The sequence below is a fragment of the Carettochelys insculpta genome, chromosome 6 (genome assembly GCF_033958435.1).
Source record: "Carettochelys insculpta isolate YL-2023 chromosome 6, ASM3395843v1, whole genome shotgun sequence".
Classification (NCBI taxonomy): domain Eukaryota; kingdom Metazoa; phylum Chordata; order Testudines; family Carettochelyidae; genus Carettochelys; species Carettochelys insculpta.
The window spans coordinates 122,379,510-122,400,226 of record NC_134142.1 but is presented as its reverse complement, the minus strand read 5'-3'; the positions used below and the strand labels follow the sequence as shown (position 1 = coordinate 122,400,226).

Sequence of the window (20,717 nt, the reverse complement as noted above, 5' to 3'; positions counted from 1 at the left end):
CGAAATAGCGCCCAACACGTGTAGACGTGACGGGCGCTATTTCGAAGTTACTGCCGCTACTTCGAAGTAGCGTGCACGTGTAGACGCAGCTTCAGTGATCAGATTGACCCCAGTACTCTTCTCAAGTAAAAGAGGCAAGGAATAAGGAAGGTTGACCTTCTGCCATGTAGACAGACATGGAAGTAGACCGTGGATAAATTGATTTTAGCTACACAATTGGCATAGCTGAAATTGCGTATTGGTGATCAATTGTTATGTCTAGCATAGGCATAGCCTTAGACTATGTTCCGTCAATATTTGACCCCTTCCATTCATTTGCTCTCAATAAACACTGTTATAGGAAAAACAAAGGAAAAATACTGTTATAGGAAAAACAAAGATTTTCTGATCAGCTAGAAAATATGCCTTAGGAAATGCAGATAAATGTGAGGGACCCATATTAACGTGATTGTCTGTTAGCCTTACATGGATTTCGTAACCTTTTGCTAGCCAGTTGGTGATCCGCTGATAAATGCTGCTCAGGAGAAGCTGCACAGGCATCTGCATGTGAGGAACAGGTTCTCGACAAACATTCCCCAAGGCAAGCATCTCAATTACTTTCTCTGCCAGAGGAGCACAGCTCCCGATGAAAGTCTGATGGGCTTGAATCATTCCCAGCACTTCCCTGTGCAAGTGGAATACAGCCATAGGTTAATAAAAGTCTTCACTAGGGAAGGTAGTTGCCATAGGAGGAGTGGTTCAATTTTTTTAAACCACACTAGCATTCTCATTTTGGCCCAAGGAGCTGGTTTCTAAAAGGATGAGTAATTCTCTCCTCAATGCCGTTGCTCTACAACGGCCTGCAAAGGAAAACAAAAATCAGGCTGGAAATGTTTTTTTTGCCTTGTTAGGATGGATTGTGATTTGCACAACTCGGCACTGTAGCTGCTTGAACCCAATGCCATTTATGTCAGTCACTTGCAAGACAGCGTGCCGTATTTTGTGTACATCCACAATGTGCTGTCTGACCATCCATAAAACCACGGATTGTATACTGCTTCCTGGTAAATTTATCAGTTTGTGAATTGGTTACAAACAGCTACTTGTTGCGCTATGAGAAACACTATCAAAGGTCAAAGCAGACCATGAAAAATGCAAGCAGAGTTCAGAGTAACAAATGCATATTTGTTTTTTCCTGTTCATCTGAAATCTACCACACAGCCTGAATCACAATGCGGGTACCTCTACACCAATGGCTCTCAAACTTTTTGGCCGACAGGTCCACCCTGCCCAATGCAAACCTTTCCACCGACCACTAGACAGCCACCCATGATAACAAAATGCATTGGCTTATCTCTAACAATCTTGAATACTAAATTATTCATAGCAACTGGATCATAAAACCGTAGACATGCAATTGTAACATAAGGAGGGGGCACCGGGCAGGCTCACAACTCCCTAGCCCACAGCTCACCTGCAAGATCTGTGGACCACACTTTGAGAACCACTGCTCTGCACCAGAATGACGAAGGATTTTTAAAAACAATTAAATTAAATAAATTCACAGAAATATACATACAGAAGAAACCCAGATAATAATCCCTAACTCTATCATAGCCCTTTTCATCTGTAGAATGCTGACTGTAAATAAGGTTTAAATCTTTAACTATAGGAGTAATTATCACTTGCACAAATCTGCAAAGGATTATGGTGGATTCTCCATCAATGCTAGTTTTCAAATCAAGGGTGGAAGGTTTTCTGAATGATTGGCTCTTCCTCTCATACTCACCTCTCGTATCATGCCACGTCCAATGAGTACAGGGCCTCCCCACCCACAGAGCACCGTGGCCCGAGAGCAGCATGAGCTAGCCAGGCCAGGGGACTGCCCGACACACCCCAGAAGTGTCACAGTGCTTCCTTGGATAGAGGCAGGTGGGGAAAGAGTAGGGAAGGGAAGGGAGGTGCACGTGTGTGGAAAGGGTGGGGCATGGGTGGAGCGAGGACACATTGCCATCACCCCCCTGCCCCAGAATCCCCACATCGGTCACCTCTGTCTGGGAAACTGGCCAGGAGCTCTAACCATTAGTCCACACAGTCTTCAGTGGTCCAGCTCTATTTGGAGCCAGTAAGCAAAGCACTTCCAAATCATTGCACCCTAAAGAGCAATAATTAATTTTGCTAGACAAAAGCACTGCCCTGTTCTTTCATAGCTTCCCCTCGTAGACTCACTTTTGCTTCTCTTCATCCTGCCTCAATTGTGCAAAAGGCAGACACCGTGTTTCTTTTGAAGTTAAAGGGTCCTCTGCCTTTTCAGGTGATTCCCTTTGAGCTGCATACAGCAAAGGGAGCAGCCATATCCAACAGGTGCTCTTAGAGTCTTTGGAGCTTCGGATGAAAACATGCTTCAGAGCTGAAACACAATTACTGCAACGACAGGGGATGCAAAATGTTAAACAAACAAAAACTCCTTGTATTCAGACAAACCACAATAACGTCAGTGCAGATCTTCACAAGTTTGAGCTTCAGATGTGAGTTGGTGCCTGGCTGGACAGCAGGCCCCCTATTATGTATAATGAAAACTCACCAGTAATTAAGTATCCTCCTTTCTGATCTGTGTGCTCTGCACACATCAGTTGATAGTATTTCAAGGGAAATGAGTGCCTTACTTTTAAAGCCACAGGCAGAGTTCAAGTGAATGCATTACATACATAGAAAGAGTTGGATGGACATTACCTTTTTCTTGTTTTATTCACATTCGAGAATGTGTCTTTGCGCAAGTCAACACTTTTGGCCTTTTGTTCAATCTTGTTCCTGGCTTCTGGACTTATAGAGAGACTGTGGCAACATAATGTGCATACGGCAAAGAGGAGAATATCCATCGCTGAAATACGGGGATGCTGAAATCTGGAGTTTCTGAGTACATTCTCAATGAGTTTGCGGATGTAATCATAAACCTAGACAAACACAGTAATAAAGTTGTACATCTTAACGGATGTGTCAGCAGGGCAGGCCCTAGAAAGTGTGAGGCCTAGGAAAACCAAACCCTTTTCTCTAGGCCCCGCCACTTCCTGCTACTGCTTGCTCCATCCCTGTCTCCACTCCCTCCCTTCCTCCAGGAGTCATGCTACTGTAGCATCTATCAGTGTAGACATAGTCTGCATGTCTACATGACCTCTTCTCAGCATGGCGTAAGAGCACCTCTATTAGAACTGCACAGAAGATGGAAGTTCAATAAGGAGAAATGAAAAGTACCCCACTTAGCAAGAAACAATCAGTATCATACAAAATGAAATAAAATGGGAAGCCATCTGCTCTGAGATGAATTTAATTCTACTTACCTCAGACCATTTCTTGTCTGCCTTTAGCTGAATTTCATTGTATTTACCTCATTGTAATTTCTCCAGATTATTTTGAATTATAATCCTATCCTCCAAAGCATTTGCGACCCTTCCCAGCTTGGTATTGTCCGCAGACCTTACAAGCATACTCTCTATGCCATTAACAAAATTGATGCATAGTAACAGAGAGGAAGCCGTGCTAGTCTATACACTATCAAAACAAAAAGCAGTCAAGTAGCACTTTAAAGACTAGCAAAATAGTTTATTAGGTGAGCTTTCGTGGGACAGACCCACTTCTTCAGACCATAGCCAGACCAGAACAGACTCAATATTTAAGGCACAGAGAACCAAAAACAGTAAGCAAGGAGGACAAATCAGAAAAAGATAATCAAGGTGAGCAAATCAGAGGTGGTGGGGGGAAGGTCAAGAATTAGATTGAGCCAAGTATGCAGATGAAGATATTGAACAGAACTGATCCCTTCAGAACCCTACTTATTACATCCTTCCAGCATGAGAGTAAACCACTGAGAATATCAGACCAGTTTTTCAGCCACCTTATTGCAGCCCCGTCTACCTTGTATTTCTTTAGTTTATTGATAAGGTCATGTGAGACTGTATCAAATGCTTTACCAAAGTCTAGATATATCACATCTACTGCTTTCCTCTCATCCACAAGGTTTGTTCTCTTATCAAAGAAAGCTATCAGGTTGGTTTGACATATGCAAACAGCAAGTGACATGACAGCCTCTGCCTGACAAGAGGTTTCTCTCTATTGGGTCATGATTAAAGCTAAAGGTTTGCCACATTGCAGAAATGTTCTAGATACAGTAATTTCTTGGTTTGTTGATGACTTCCTGAAGGAAGACTCTAGGCCTGGTGCTGACAGCAACATGTGAAAAACAAGAGACAAGGCCAAACCTGAGTGAGTCATGCTACCACTCCTTGCAGCAGGTCACACACTGGGGAATATGGCCCAGCCCCACAGGACACAGGAGCTGCTGCTACCTAGGCTGAGTGCAGACCAGGCTCACTCTTCCCCAGCTCAGATTAGGGATGCAATGCTGGGGCAGAAGTCACTGCTATGGTTGGTCAAGAACCCCTCCTCCAACAGGGAACCCATGGAGCAGGCACTAGCCCTGTGACTTTTGTATTTACCATGACTTCTGTGTGATTTTTGATAAACAATGCCATGACACATCTGCAGCCCTTGTCAGGATGCCTGAAATTTTGCCAGCTCTAAAGCCAGCTTGCTGTTAGGCCAAACTCTCAGCATTACTCATATGGGTCCAGAAGATGAATCATCTACCTGAGATAGGAGCCTCAGCTGCAGCCAGAGAGCATGGGAACTGTTGAAACTTTTGCTAAGTGGTTAAAACTGTAACCTTTCTCACAAGGATTGTTTTTGCCTAACCCCCACCTCTTCTCTGTTCTTTCCTTACCTGCACCTCAGCCTTTCTCCTGCCATCTCTCTTTAAAAGGTCTGTCTCTTGTTACACAAAGAACTGATAAGACTATTTATAATAATAGGTATGACTACGCATGCAACCAACATATAGGGGTGAGTATGCTAATCACTCTTCAGAGAAAACTGCTTGTAGAGTTTTTCCCCAGTGCATCATTAATAAAATCATTTAGTATTATTTGTGCAACTCGATTCTTGGGAAAAGAATCTCTTTGCTCAACATGCCCTTTGCAGACACAGCTTGTAGGAGCCTGTGTACAAGAACAGACTCTGAAAAACGAGTCCAAAGCTGGTGAAATGATCCTAATTGTAGCCCAGTCCAGCTCCAATGAAAGCAGATAGAAACCTTTCCCTTTCAACGGGAATTACACTAGGCCATTCGGATCCCCTTCAAAGCCCACAGAGTCAATGGAAAAACTCCCATGGATTTTGGTGCTGGACCCAAGACTAGAGTGGAACTGAGCAACAAATAGAATACTCAGCTTTTTGTGATTCTCTGTAATTGTCAGTGCACCATGGGGAGGCAGAGCTCGCTCCACAGATGTTCAATGGGAGCCTTTTCGATTATTGTGGAGATGACATGAACACCGGGCATTGCACCCCTACCTTTGATTCATCAACATCAGTTTCAAGATCAATTGTTTTTTTCTCCACATCCCCGATGCAGCTGGTTTTGAAGCACTTCACGTAGCAGTCAAGCTTACTTTCCACATGACCCAAGTCCTTTTGCTGTGAAAGATTTTGAAAAACCTCTTCCTCCAGGAACTGCTGGATAAACTTGCTAGCAATCTCTTTGGACTTTCCCATCGCCACAGAGCCAGACTGGAAGTGACAGATGTCATCAAATTGGGTCCACACTCCTAGTGAGAAATAAACAGCTATCAAACTTCAAATCAATGCCTGGAAACCTTCACTCTTCCCCAGGGAGCAGTGTGCAGGAGCAAGCAGTCCACAATCTGATGCAGAATTAATGTTTTCATGTGCCACTTCATAATACTGGGTACACTACACTACAGTTATTCCAGAGTTGTTATTCCAAAATAACATCTATGCTACAGAAAAGCTCTAAAATAAGCAAAACTTACTCTGAAATAGTGTGTCCACACACAATACAGCCTGTTTTGGATTAGAGCTCTTGGAAGCATAGAAACACTATGTCTACACAGCAGCTTTATTTCAAAATAAGCTATTCTGGTAGGGCTTCTTTTCTGATGGAATGACACAGAATGGCATTCTGCCATCTTTTTTGCTGGTGCTGCCATTTTTAAAATGCAGCAGGGCAGCTCCAAGCCACACGTGGCTCTTTAAGGAGCCACATGCAGCTCTTGCTGCTGCTCTCTTCCAGCTCCCAGCCCCCTGTCAGGCTGAAGGAAGGACTCAATTTAATTGGTAAAATGGTCAGCCAGTAAACCAATTAAATTGAGTCCTTCCTCTAGCACAACAGGGCACTGGGTGCAGGCCTGCTGTTTTACATGGGTGAGCCAGAGGGCTTGGGGGGAGCTGTGCAGCCACTGTAAAAAGCAGGAGGCCGGAGAAGAAGCACCCAACACATGTAGCTCCCAGGTAAGAGTCAGTGTATGGGGGAGGCTGGTTTGGGGTTGTGTGTGGGAAGATTAAGCTGCCTGTGTGGGCAGGGCTGGGACCAGCAAGAGGTTGATCCTGGGAGTAACAGGGGACAGGCTTGGGACTGTGGGGGTGGGGATTAAACCACCTGGGAGGGGGAGCATTGAGAGGCTAATCCTGGGGGCAGGACAGGGGCAGTTTGCAGTTGTGGGGGCACATGGGTTAAGGTGCCTGGGGGTGAGAGGTGATGCGGATTGGAGCTGGGAGGGGGTTAAGCTGCCTGGGGGCAGAAAGGAAATTTGGGACTTGAGTTCTGGCACTTTTTTGCTGGAAAAAAAGCACTGCATTTCAGAACAACAAGAAATCTTGTGGCTCCTTATAGATTAACAGATATTTTGGAGCATAAACTTTCATGGGCAAAGACCTGCTTCATCAGATGCATGGGGGGCTCAGGCTCGCACCACCATCCCTTACCAAGGTCAATGGCCAAGTCCAGAGAGATTGATTTTGCTGCATGTGTTAAGACATGTTAACACATGCAGCAAAATTGAACTCCAGAAGATCAACAACAGCGTGGCAATCTTATGGTAAATACAGACATACCCGCAGAAATCTTTTCCCCACCATAGGTGCTTGTGTAACCTATACAACTCCTGGGTGTGGCTCACTGCCTGATGTAGTGGCACCTATACCACTTAGGCTATGTCTATGCTACCTAGTTATTCTGAAATAACAGCAGTTACTTCAAAAGCACTGAGCTGTCTACACTACATACACACTATTTTGAGATAATTTCAAAATAGCAGGTGCATTATTCTGAAATTGGTAACTCTTGAAGGCTATGTCTACACTGCATTCCTCCCTCAAAAGAGGGACGCAAATGTGAGTGATCTAAAATGCAAATAGGCACTGATTTATCTATTGTGTACCTCAGTTGCATGATAGCACCCGCTCACTGTTCGAGAAGTGCTGTTTTCGGAAAAAAAAAACATGCAATGTTGATGGGGTTCCTTCAGAAAAAAAAAACCTGTTTTCGAAAGAACCCTTCTTCCTGCAAAAGATGTAAATCAGTGCCAAAGTGTGAGGAATAATGCTTCTTTCAAAATTGCTATTTTGAAATAGGTGCTATTAAGACACAGAATAGCGCTATTTTGAAATAAACCCTAGTGAGCTCCAATGGCACTATTTTGAAATAGTGCTATGGACCCAGAAATGCTATTTCAAAATACCTGGATACTATTTTGAAATGTATTTTGTGTGTGATTATATTATTTTGAAATAAGGTATTTCAAATAGGGCTGCAATGTAGCCATAACGTTACAGAGTCAAAGAATGGCCACTTCTACACCAGCAAGTTCTTTCCAAAAATCTGCCCCTTTTTCAAAAGAACATGCGGCACATCTACACATAAAATGCTCTCTTTTGATCCAAAATGGAAGGAACGCAACTCCTCTTCAGGAAGTCCTCTTCTTCTCCCAGATAAGGAACAGTGCCTTCTTTCAAAAAACAAACAAACAAACAAACAAAAAAGCCCCAAACAAATGTGCGTAGGTCCCAGGGACTCTCTTTTCGAAAGAGCAGTTCCTCATGGTGCCAAATTTTTCGATTTCTGGCCCATTCTTTCGAAAGAGTGGGGGTAGCGTGGCCTCTCACTTTCAAAAGAGCAGATCAATCGTTCGATCTGCTTTCTTGTGCGCAGACGCGATTTTTCGAAAGAAGATTTTGTGGAAGAGATCTTCCAGAAGAACTTCTTTCGGAAGATCACGGTAGTGTAGATGTAGCCAAAGAATCTCCTCTACAGCTTTAGCTGACAGCCAGCTGGCTTTTAGCTTAAACTGTAGAGGTTCCTGCATTAAACTCTAGTGCTCCCATGTTGGATTCTGCCTGTGGGTGTTTACACTTGTAGACCAGGAACATGTCACTTCTTAACCTTCTCTTGAGTAAACAAACTAGTTCAGGCTCCTTTGATCCCTCACTCTATGACAGGTTTTCCCAGGCTTTGAACTGTCTTCCTGTCTCTGCTCTGAGCCCTCTCCAATGTGTCAAAGCCCTTTTGGAAAGGCAGACACCAGAACTGGACAGTGTAGATACCAGGTGTGGCCTTGAGTCTAGAAGAGATAGCCAGGCCATAGCTCCATCTCCTTCCCATGTCCTAGCTCCCATTATGGGTCCAGCACAAAGGAGGGGATACGCTGCAGCTCAGGAATGCATGTAGATACCATAGATTCAACGACAAGAGAGAGGACTGTGATCATCAGGTCAGATATCCAGTATAACAAAGAACTGCCCTAAACTGTTCTGAACCCAAGGTCATAGAATAGTTCAGTGATTATAGCATTGGCCTTATAAACTGGGGGCTATAAGTTCAAGACTTACTTAACCTGCAAATGTATTTCACAGCAGTTTTTAAGTACCCAGGGTCAGGAATGATGTAGATGGTGCTTGGTCCTCCTGCTACTTGTGCAGGGGACTGGACTTGATGACTTCTTGAGATCCCTTCCAGTTCTATGATTCTTTTCTATAGTATAGTTTCTATGACATTCCCAAATATTTCATAGCAAATATACCTATTATGAAAAACCACACATGACCAGGAGACAAGAACTCGATTTTCCAGCCAGGTCTAATTATTTCTATTGTAGAAGCATCTGAGAACTCCAGTCACAGACCAGGACTTGTTCATAAATTGTTGGATGAATCATGATAGTACCTACAACTCCCAGTCACAGACCAAGAGCCCATTGCACTAGGTGCTTTACAAACACAGATCCAACACAGTCCCTGCCCCAAAGAGCTCGCAATCTCAGTAACACCCAGAAATGACCAGGAAGATTCTAACAGATATTTTGGAGCACAAGCTTTCATCAGATGTGGGTCTTTGCCCACGAAAGCTGATGCTCCGAAATATCTGTTAGTCTATAAGGTGCCACAGGACGTCTTGTTTTCGCAGATACAGGCTAACATGGCTACTCCTCTAATACATGAAGACTCCGCACTAGAACACTCACTCCACAAACTGGCAAGCTGCCCCAGTCGCTGTTGCTGTCACTGTAAATCAGCAATGATTCCACATAAGCCAGTGACATTATAATCACTCGTGTGCTTAGACTTAGAAAGCCAGCAAGCCAGCACCTCCTATCATCATTCACCACTGTGCAAAATGTGAGTCTCACCTCCTGGTTTGATGTCTGAGCTGAGCACAGTTAGAACCCGATGGAAATTGACCTTTTCACTTTTTCGATCTGTTTTATAAATATGTTCTAATCTAATCACTCCTGTACCACCGTGGAGGTCAATGACCCCATATTTGTAATAGATGGGGTGTCTGCTTTGTAGATCCGAAAGAGGAATTGTCACTTGGCCTGTCATAAGCAGCCCACCGTCTTTCTCAAACCTAGAATATGAAAACAGAACGGAAGAGTCGGCTGTTTATTTTAAATCATGAACAGTTTTATTTTCAATAAAATATGTAGTAAATATGGCCCGTCCCTTCAGCCTACTCTGTCTCCTTCCTGTTTGTCATGCTCCAGAAAATCACAGATCAAGATGGCTACCCGCTGCCAGTGCCTGAGCGCCCCCCACAACCCCACCCTCCCATTAATCTCCTGAGCCACATCAAATGGGGAAGGGAGTTTGAAGTACAGGGAGCAAGAGGAAAGGGTCGGGGCAGAGCAGGGACAGAAAGGGGCAGGGGTGGGACTGGGGGAAGGGGTTGAGCAGGGGCAGGGTGTGAGATGGGGAGGGGGATCGTCCCAGGCCCTGCAGCTCCAAATGGACAGCCCTGGTGGTAACGACTGCCATAGCTGCGTTTCCTAGCACACCAAGGAAAGAGGCGGAGTAGGCTGAAACGAATGGCCAGAGGAATGCTTTACAGAGGAAACATGACAGGTGAGAACTTAAGGGACAAGAGGTCTGACCCTCCCTCTCCCTTCTCCCTGCCCCCACCACCACCCTCATGCCTTATAAAATAGCACAGGCAATTCCATCCTTGAAAACTTGTGACAAACATTAAGGCCCAGTCCCCACTGTGTGCCACAAAGCTGTTGAGAGAGTCCCTGATCCCCCAGCCTGTTTTATGCCAAACCTGGCAGCATTTAGAGTCCAGTACATTTGCCACTCACCACATGTGGCAAACAGGACACCGCGGTGTGGCAATTACAGGTCTGGAACCACATGGAGCTCTTGGAGCCTTAAAACGTGGCTCCTCCTAGAGCCATACGCAGGGAGTGCTGTCTGTCCACTCCACAAATGCACCCCACCGCTGGGTGGGAGTAGTGCGTGGTGGTAGTGGCGGCAGCCCCAGAGGTCCCGGCTGCTCCAGCCACTCCAGCAGCCTCAGTGGCCCCGGCAGCTCCAGCTGCCCCAGAGACTGCAGCCAGTCCAGTGGCCCCAGAGACTCTGGCAGCTCCAGCCACTCCAGTTGCCCGACACACACACACACACACCACAGAGTCACTCCAGCAACCCCAGAGGTGGCAGCTCCAGCGGCTCTGGTGAGTCACTGGCATTATTTAGAATGGGGGCCTAGGGGTGCCCGGATCTGGGGGAGGGGGAAATAATTTATTTAGTGGGGGCTGGGGGGGCGGCATTTATTTAGAGTGGGGGATGGGGCCTGTGGTGAATATGGAAGGATGACAACCACAAGGAATTTCTGAATTATCAGACTTTGCTGATTTAGATCAACCTGGGTAATTGTTTTCTTCCTGCTTTTCAACTTCTGTCTTTCTTCAACCACTGCTGCTGCTATATTTTTTTCACGTGGTTTCTCTCTCTTCCTCCTACACTGACAGTGGATGTTTGGTCACTTATGCCAAAATGTTCCTTAACAACCTTGGCCAAAATATAGTGCTTATGAGACAGGCTGTTAGAAGTATCTCACGCAAATTCCTGGATGTCAAACAAAAAGTTCTCTCTAACTTTTTCCATTCATGGGCAGAATAAATTTTATGTGCACTGACGTGTGGATGTGCACCTCCAATAGAAACACATGCTGCTCCACTGGGCTAATCAGATGGGCAGCACCTGAATCTCTCCTGGGCAGCCACCCAAGCACTAAGCTTACAGGGAAAGGCTGAACAGCATTGTGCCCATCAACCCAGCTTTCTGTTTAACTCAGACAAGCGAATCTTACTCAGCAATTTCTGCACCAGGCCAAAAAACTTCTGGGTGAGCTACAGTGACGCTTTGAGAAAGAGAAACCCCCTCTGTTAACAGATGTACAGTGATGAAGAATCCAATTCACTCCTATGCAGTTGCATCGATTTCTCTTGAAGCAACAGTATTGCCTAGAGTTTGGCTTTCCTGACACATTTGACTGTGACCTTGAATAAACAACTTAGCACCGAAGTTGTCAAACAGGGCCTCTGACTGTGAGTGCCTTGGTTTGCAGGGAAGAGGGGCTGGCCTTAGGATTGTTCCTAGGGGAGAGGGGATGGCTACTGTATTTTGCCAAATGCAGTTCTGGGGGTGAACATTTGATTCTGCCCTTCCATTGCAGCTGAGCACCATTAGTTAATGCTGGCAGCAGTTACAGCTAAAGGAACTAAGGACTGAGTTGTGACTGCAGAACCAGAGGGACATTACAGATCTAGACAGTATCTGGAGAAGCAGTGAGTCTTAGGGCTAGAGTGCTGGACTAGGACACAAGAGACAGGAGGTCTACCTTCAGCTCTGCTACTGGCCTGCAGGGTGACCTTGGGCAAGTTACGCCCTGCTCTGTGCCTCAGTTTCCCCATGTGTAAAATGGGGGGTGATCCTCCTGACTTGCCCCTCCCTTACTCCATTCCAAGTCCAAGCAGGGTTCTACAAGCCAATGTTAACTCTACCTGTGGGACTCCCCCACCTGCTTCATAAAATATGTCTCATTATCACATTCTGTCTCCCCCACCTCCCAGCACCAAGAAAGATCAAATGACCCATCAGTGCCATTGTACCTTTTTGTCATCTTAGCCCACTCTTGGTATCTCCCAGGACTATGATAGGCTGCCACAACAATCTTGTCAAGCTCTGCATCAAACTCAAATTTTTTAGACCACACGACAACAAACTCCAGAGTCATTGTGTCCTCAGCCGAGAGCCTGGTGCTTGAAAAATATGGATTCTCCAATAAAATACTAGAAGAAAACAAAAATGGCATAAGGTCATCTCTGTGCCATGTTCCATGCAGCCTCCAGACATGAAAACCTTCAACACCTAGATCCCTCCCCACTCCCCAACTTGTCCTAAAGAGAGGAGAGGTGGTTTGGAGTAAGGCAGGGAGGTGGGACTGAAGAGGTGTGGATTCAGACCTGGCATAACCTTTCCACCCATGTGCAAAATAAATTTTGTTATGTGCACCAAGTCAGCTGTAGATGCGCACCACCAACAGACCAACATGGTAGCAGATGTAGGTGCTCTGCTAATCAGCTGGGCAGCACCTTAATCTCTCCTGGGTGGCCATTCAAGAGCTCAGCTTACAGGCAACACAGCCCCGATCTACCCCAAACCCCTTAGCCTTCTAACTTATCACCTCCTAACAAAACTTACCCCTAACAAAAACATGTGGTACAAACATGACATTTGCCAACCATTCCTCTGCAGAACATTGCATCCCAAATCCTCCCTTGTCCTGCCTATCTAAACTATGAGCCCTTTGGCGCAGAGCCTCTCTCTTGCTCTGTATCTATGCAGCTGCTCACACCACACTCTCCGCATGAGAGAGCTGAGCCCCACTTTGGTTGATCCAGACATACCGCTGTGCTAAATAACAGCCCAGGCCTCAGTTTCCCATTGGGGAGAATAACACTTCCTCTGTGCCCTCTCCCACTTTAGTCTTTTCATTCCATCTTTGTGTCAGAGTGCGAAGCTGAAGGAAGAAGCTAGCAGATGGGCATGGGAGTGTGTCCTATCTGCCCTGCACTCCTTGTACACAGCAGTAAATGACTATACCAGGGATTAGGCAATGGACAATCTGACCCTTAAGATGACTTGCAGACAGGTGCTGGATGCCCCCATAACATTTTGAGGTGTTAAATCAAAGTTCTCCCAGACATGCTTCCAGACCCAGGAGTTCAACGGGTTTAAGGACAACCCCCTGCATAATCCAGACCAGAGAAGCTCCCCCAGCCTTTCTGCCTCTGGCTCAAAAACTGCTGGCTGAGCTCCAGCAGAGCTTTGAGAGAGAAATGCTCCATCTCCACTGAGACTCCCAGTGACGTGGAATTCACCTGGGTCCCCAGGGGAGCTCTCCCAATGATTCATTCCTCTTCCTGTTAAAAATGGGACCCTTATTTCCAATCTGAATGTGTCTCCCTTCAGCTCCCAGGCAGTAGGACTGGCTTTGGCTTTGTCCAGAGCAGGGGTGAAAGTCATTTAAATGTCTTACAAGTACTGTCATACCAAAACCAGCCTCAGCGGCAGCATATGGGGAGCGGTAATACAACAGTACCTAAGTGTAGGATGTGGCCAGGCGTGGCTAAGGGTAAGGAGCTGGGTGGGGTGATGCAGGAGTTAGGTCTTGGGAGTTGGGGGGGGGGCTCAGGGCAGGTGTGGGAGGCTCAGGGCAGGAGGTTGAGATGGGAGGATGCAGGAATCAGGTTTGGGGAATGGGGGCACTCAGGGCAGGGGATGGAAGTGGGGTGATGCAGGAGTTAGTTTGAGAAATGGGTGAATCATTGTAGGGATTGGGGTGTGGAGGGCTGAGGGGGCTATGCAGGAGTCAGGTTTACGGAGTGTGGCGGCTCAGGGCACAGGTGTGGGGAGAGGCTCATGGCAGAGTGCTGGGCAGGTTCTCAGGGGAAAAAGCTGGAAGGGACTTGGGGCTGGGGGCTGGCCTGGGGCAGTCCTGGCTGCCAGCTACCTGGTGTTCCCTGCCCGATGCCGCTCCTGTTCCCGCCAAGGGAGCTATGGGTGTAGACCTCCTCGCCTGCCACTACCTTCCCCTCGGGGCCGCAGCAAGGCATGCCTCAGGGACGCCCTGTGTCTGTGTTGCCCGGCCTCCCGCCAGTGGTGAGAGGTGCAGCAGGACACACCGGGATGCAGACCCCTGCCTTCCCACAAGCCCAGCTGGGTGCGTGCACACCTCCACTAACAGCCAGCCCCTTCCATGTGCCTGCTCAGGACAGTGCTGGAGGGGGCGATGAGAGCCCGTGTCACATCTCCTCCTGCAGCAGGGCCCGGGGCAAGGCAGGAGAGGGGCCTGCTCCGTGCCCTCAGGAAGGGTGGGGCCTCAGACAGAAGGGGCATGGCTAGGAGTAGCCAGCCCTCAGCGCTGGCCCGGACTGCAGCACACCGGCCCCCTCCCGCCAGTCCCTCAGTGCTGCCCAGAGCGTGCCAAATGGCATTCCAGCAGCCATTTAAAGAGCTCTGGTGGCTGCTGCTGCTGCTGCTGCTGCTGCTGCTGCTGCCAGAGTAACAGCAGCTGGGAGTTCTGGCCCTTTGGTATCACCGTCCACTGGGCTCTTGTCCCCTTTGCCCATCTCACTCCCATCAGAGGGCCTGGAGTGAACATTTAGCTTACACTGGTACCCAGCTGCCTCGGCTGGGGGCTAGAGTCCCATTGTGCTAGGAAGACAGAGAATATGTCTACACTGTAGTCAGGAGGTGGACCCAAGCTAGTTTTGATATATCTAGGGTTAGATCAAAGCCAGCTCCTGTAACTGTAGCAACACAGCTAGAGCTCACTGCCTAGCATTTGACTCTCCGGTCTCAAGCTTCCTTCATTTCCAGGCAAGATCCCTAGTACAACCTCTACTTCTTTTTACACTCATCTGCACAGAGTCTGCTCCAGAACATGCATTTCTGAACCATGCAACAAACCTGTCCTGGGAGGCCGAGCTCTCTTCATGTCCCTTGTGATCTGCAATTGTTACAAAAGAGCTTTCAGTGAAACTCCCAAAGGGTGAGGGAAAATTTTATATGTGGAAAACAAAGGAAAGAGACTTCCAATGTACAACATTTACAGCTCAGAAGTTGCACCTTCGTTACAAGAGTGGGGACAGGCCACAGGTGGAAGTGCTTCAGAATATTTTGTTACATCTCAGCTCACATGCAAGTGGTAGAATGTATTTGACCTCTGATGCTCCAGTCATCCTGTTACCCCTTCACCCAACTCCATTTCTTTAGCTAGTGCAGTGGTTCTCAACCAGGGCTACGTGTACCCCCAGGGATACTCAGAGCTCTTCCTGAGTATACATTAACTTAGTGTTTCTCAACCTTTTTTAATGAATAAACTTATTTTATGTTCATCTAATTTATTTATCCTTTTTTCACAATAATATGTATGACAGCAAGTTTATTGCCTATAGGCAATTTCTTCCAACTCCCAGTTTCGAAGAAGTTGTTTAAACAAATGTGTTGCAATGGTAGAAAAATATTTTGTGTCTGAAAATTGTAGGTACTGAGGGTACTTACAATTTTTTAAGAGGGGTACTTTACAAGAAAAGGTTGAGAAACACTGTGCTAGTGGATAATCCACTGGTGAGAATATCAGACAGCTCCCCATTTGTGCCTGATCCACAGGGCATACGAGCCTCTTGTGACTCCATTCGGGCATAGTTGGCTCCCTGGCTGAAGCTATGGTACCATGTGCTTCTAGCTCTGGAAGGGCCTCATGAAATCTCCAATGGGTTGGCCACCCCATTGGCAGCCAATACAGTTTTTTCCCATGATGATGAAATTAAAAGAAAAACAAGTTCCATTAAAATATTTCGTTCCAGCTCTTAGATAACATTAAATTCCACCTGGGGAGCAGACGAACAGAATAGGAGTCCCGGTGAGAAAGGCATGGTTTAAAAGAACAGATCCTGTACCTCCATCAAGGTGGGCATCCATCCCGTAGCACTGCAACAGAAGCGCTGGAAAGGCGCTATTAGCACCTACATACACCATGTATGAGACCACTGGAAACCAACACTGTCTTGTAAACAGACAGCCCCTCCCTACGGGCACCAGTTGCTAGGCTCCATGTTCATGGATACCCACCTAAGAATCATGCTGCAGCCCATGTCTCGGAGTGCCTTTTTTTCAACCCAAGGAGAAGTCTTTCAGCTCAACAGACTTCAAGGAAGAAGGGGGCAGATTTTTAAATCATAGATTCACAGATTTGAATGTTAGAAAGGAGCAGACTCCAAGCGGTGGAGAACCTACCATCTTCACTAGATGAACTGTTCCATTGTTCCCTAGGTGAATTGTTCCCTCGCTGTTAAACATTGTTCTCTTACTTTCAGGGTCTGTTCTAGCTTCAGATCCCAGGTGCTGGGCCATGTTCTACCTACGTCTGCTAGATTTACGAGCTGTCCACTATCAGGAGTCTCCCTCCCAGGTAGATATTTATAGATCACGAGGTCCAGTCACCTCTTAACTATCTGTGGAACAAACTAACCAGACTGGAGCTTCTAGTTTCTCACTCGAAATTTTTTTTTCCAGACCTGAAATCATTCTTGCAGCTTTTTTTTTTCTGAACTCTTAACAATTGGTCACCCCTGGTGAGGGCATCAGAACTCAACACAGCCCTATCTAAACCACAAAATTACTTCAATATTGCTAGGTGCTTAGGAAAAACAACCAGTCCTGCAGCACCACAAAAACTAACAACTTTATTTATTAGGTAATGAAGTTTTGTGGGATATTACCAAACACAAGCTCGTTACCTAATAAACAAATATGCTAAGTCTTTAAGGTGCTACAGGACAGGTTGTTTTTTGTGAAGCTACAGACTAAAATGGCTACGCCTCTGAGACTGGGTGCTTGGAGGTATGAATATTCCAGACCTCCGAGAGAAGTAGTCACACTAACCTGAGCTCTGGGGTAGACCATGAGCACTATATTGGTGAAAGAGATCTCACCAGCATAGTTATCTCCTCTGGCAGAGGTAGAGTTATGAAGCAGATGGGAAGGCAGTCTGCTGTCACTTAATGTATCTTCACCAGAAACATTAAGGTTGTAATGCAGATTTGCCACCAGTCTGCAATAATAATCTCCTTCATGCTATACACAGAAGTAGCACCAAATCACTGCTCCTATTTAGAGAGTCTGTGGCATCTCCATCACTGAAGATATTTAAGAGCAGGTTAGATAAACATCTATCAGGGATGGTCTGGTACCTGGTCCTGCTGTGTGGGCAGGGGAGATGATCTCTCGAGGTCCCTTCCAGTCCTAGTGTTTCTATGATTCTATAATATTCCATTGTTCTGTATCCAGGAATCCCACTGGCACCTTTGGTTCACCATTGTACAGGGAGTTCCTGTTCAGCTGGTTTCCACCAGACCCCTAGATCCTTCCCAGGCAGAGCCCTTCCTTTCAAGAATTCAGCACCCAAAGTGTGGCCTATGTCCTTGATTCCTGGACCTTGCCCCAGGCAGTAGGCAAACGCATGTTCACATGAGCTCCGCTAATCCCAAATACTCTGTGGCACTGAGCTGCCCCCGACATTCCTCCCTAACCACCGACGGGGATGACATCAGCAGTGACTCTGTATTTCCTGCTGGATCACAGGGAATGGGATGTGGATGCACTGGAGAGGGTCCAGCAGAGAACAACCAAAATGATGAGGGGGCTGGAGCACATAACCTATGAGGAGAGGCTGAGGGATTTGGGCTTATTTAGTCTGCAGAAGAGAAGAGTGAGGGCAATCTGATAGTAGCCTTCAGCTTCCTAACGGGGGGTGCTAGAGAGGATGGAGAGAGGCTGACCTCAGTAGTGAGAGATGGCAAAACAAGGAGCAATGGTCAAAAGGTTCAGTGGTGGAGGTCTAGGTTGGATATTAGGAAAAACTATTGCACTCAGAGGGTGCTGAAAGCTCTGGAATGCGCTACTTAGAGAGGTGGTAGAATCGCCATCCCCGGAGGTGTTTAAGTCCCAGCTTGACAAAGCCCTGTCTCTGATGATTTAGTTGGGCTTAGTCCTGCTTTGGGCAGGGGGCTGGACTGGATGACCTCCTGAGCTCTTTTCCGGCCCTATGATTCTATGATATCGAAGAGCTGTGAGCCAAGGACACATGAACAACCTTGTGCTGGAATAATGGAACCATTACCTGCCGTCTCAGGATTCAAGTTCTGCTCCGCAGGCTCCCCTCTCATTGCGCTGCTGGGTATCCCCTTCTTTAAAAAGAAAGTTTTGTAAAACAGACGTGTTATAACACCTATTATGGTCACCCTTTACCGGCAGCAGTACCCTACAGCATAACTGGAGGTGAAGGAACGCACTGGCCTTGCTTTATGTCTATGTGCAGCAGGGAATGCTCTCCTGCACGCACATCCTCTCTGCACGAACTGAAAATGAGACACACGATCAGCTCTGTAAAATGGGTGTCTTGGAGCTCTGCCTTTCATTGTGGTGTCACTGGGCTGGGCTTGAATCCTGGGAAAGCCCTCATGGGACTCTTAATTAATAAAACTTTTACCATGTTAGAGAAGGGCGTTTGGTCACACGTGATTTCCCCATCCCGGGATATAAGAACAAAGCAACACACAGCAGAACAGCAAGGTGGGGAATTCAAAACTGATAAAAAAATTATTCTTCCAGGCAATGAGTAATTCATTTGTGGAACTCGCTGCCACAAGAATTAAGCCCATTTCTTGCTATCAGAGACAAGGAGAAAGTCAAGCACAGGGTCAGACTATTCCATATATTTTGTGGGCGACCATGGGGAGCTTTTTCCCTGGCCCTGAAGTACCCGGTGCTGGGAATCTCAGAGACAGGCGACTGGTCTAAAGGGACATTGGGAAGGGGTGAGCAATCATTTTTAATGGGGGGCCACTCCAAGATTTTGGTAAATGGCCAAGGGCCACACTTTTCTCTGAGAGGAGTCAGGGTCCGGGATTGAGGGTGAGTGCAGAAGGGAATTCAGGGTAAAGGGCTGGGGTGCAGGAGAGGGCCTGGGGTCTGAGATGGAGCTTGGGTGAAGGAGTGGGTTGTGACATGGGGTAGGGGCTTGGGGTGCAGGGTCCAGGAGGGGGTATGGGTGCAGGAGAGGATTCTAGCTTGGAGGAAGGATGTAAGAGAGCATGCAGGGTCTGGGAGGGGGCAGTTGGGGTACACAAGATGACTAAGCAGTCCCCAGCCATCAGCATACTACGGCAGGCTTCCCTGCCTGTCAGCAGCTGCAGAACTGGCTTTCTGTGCTGTGGCACTAGCTTCACATGCAGCCCCACCCCCAGCAAAATCTCTCTCCTGCTATTGGCCGGTTACTAGCCAATGGGAGCTGAGACACTGTCCTGTACTGCTCCCCTCCCCCACCCAGCAAACTCTCAGCTCCCATTGGCCAGTTTCTGGCCAATACCAACAGGAAGATTTTTCTGGGGGGTGGGGACAGCACACAAAGCTCTCCCCCCTAGTCAGGGGCTGAATGAAACAACTCGGTGGACCAGATCCAGCCCAGGGGTCATATATTGCCCATCTCTGACACTGGGCCTGATTCTGTCTCACCGTTTGTATGCTCCTAATCTATAGGTTAGTTCCTGTGGTTTGGTGTGGACAAAACATGGATGAAATGTTTTCCTCAGCAGAGACACGTAGGCTGATGCAAACTGTGTTAGGTATTGTGGTCCCCCATCTGACGTAACCACTGATGTTCTCAATAGCCTTAATAAGGTCCGGTACTTCTTTTACTCTTGCTAAGCTTTAGGCTGCAGCGAGTTCCATCGGCTAATCGCATCTTAAGTAATTACGTGTTTACTTTGCTCAGTTTTGAATTTCCCACTTGCAGTATTCTTGAACGTTGTCTTGTTCCTTTGTTATGAGGCCAGGAGGATCGAATTGACCAATCTCCCTTCTCTAGGTTGCACAGAGCAGGTTTTTATCAGCCCCACAAGTATGTCCTATGTCCTCTTCTCCACCTCCTCGCTAAAGGAATCATCCCAATGTTTTCCAACTCCCTTCATAAAACTGTCTTTCCAGCCCTTGATCATTCCCATCAACCTTCCATGAACCTCTCTAAGGCCAGGTCTACACTACAAATTTACATCAGTGTAACTAAGTCTTCCAGGGATGTGACAATGCACACTCTAACACTTGGTGTAGACTGCATTATGTCAACAGAAGGACTTTTGTCCACACAGCTACAGTGAATCTGGCAACGGTGGATTAACTAAGCTGATAGGAGAAGCTCTCCTGTTGGCATAGTAGTATCTTCACTGAAGAATGAACTGCTGTAGCTGAGCCAGAGCTGTATTTTTATGTGCAGACTTGCCCTAATTCTGCAATATCCCATATCAGATGGCTTGACTCAGCTCTAAACACAGTATCCAGGTGGGGCAGCTGTACGGGCCTATACAAAGGCACCAGAACATTCTTGGTTCGATTCTCCATCCTGATTTTCTTCACGGGTTTCACAAAATTTTGCTCCCTTCCTGTTTAGTCCCCTTGCCAGATATTTACTTAATCATTTAAACCAGTGT

General features: G+C 46.8%; 1 protein-coding gene across 1 annotated transcript in view; it reads right to left on the bottom strand.

The window, feature by feature from the left end:
* LOC142015178 (E3 ubiquitin-protein ligase rnf213-alpha-like) overlaps positions 1 to 20,717 on the bottom strand; it is a 151,246-nt gene that overhangs the window by 109,501 nt on the left and 21,028 nt on the right. Inside the window, exons 10-17 of the mRNA XM_074998595.1 lie at positions 18,353 to 18,419; positions 15,139 to 15,178; positions 12,276 to 12,455; positions 9,516 to 9,736; positions 5,386 to 5,639; positions 2,713 to 2,933; positions 2,209 to 2,403; positions 466 to 664 (exon numbers count right to left, since the gene is read on the bottom strand). Coding sequence (XP_074854696.1) covers positions 466 to 664; positions 2,209 to 2,403; positions 2,713 to 2,933; positions 5,386 to 5,639; positions 9,516 to 9,736; positions 12,276 to 12,455; positions 15,139 to 15,178; positions 18,353 to 18,419 — 1,377 coding nt within the window. The remainder of the gene's footprint in view (positions 1 to 465; positions 665 to 2,208; positions 2,404 to 2,712; positions 2,934 to 5,385; positions 5,640 to 9,515; positions 9,737 to 12,275; positions 12,456 to 15,138; positions 15,179 to 18,352; positions 18,420 to 20,717) is intronic.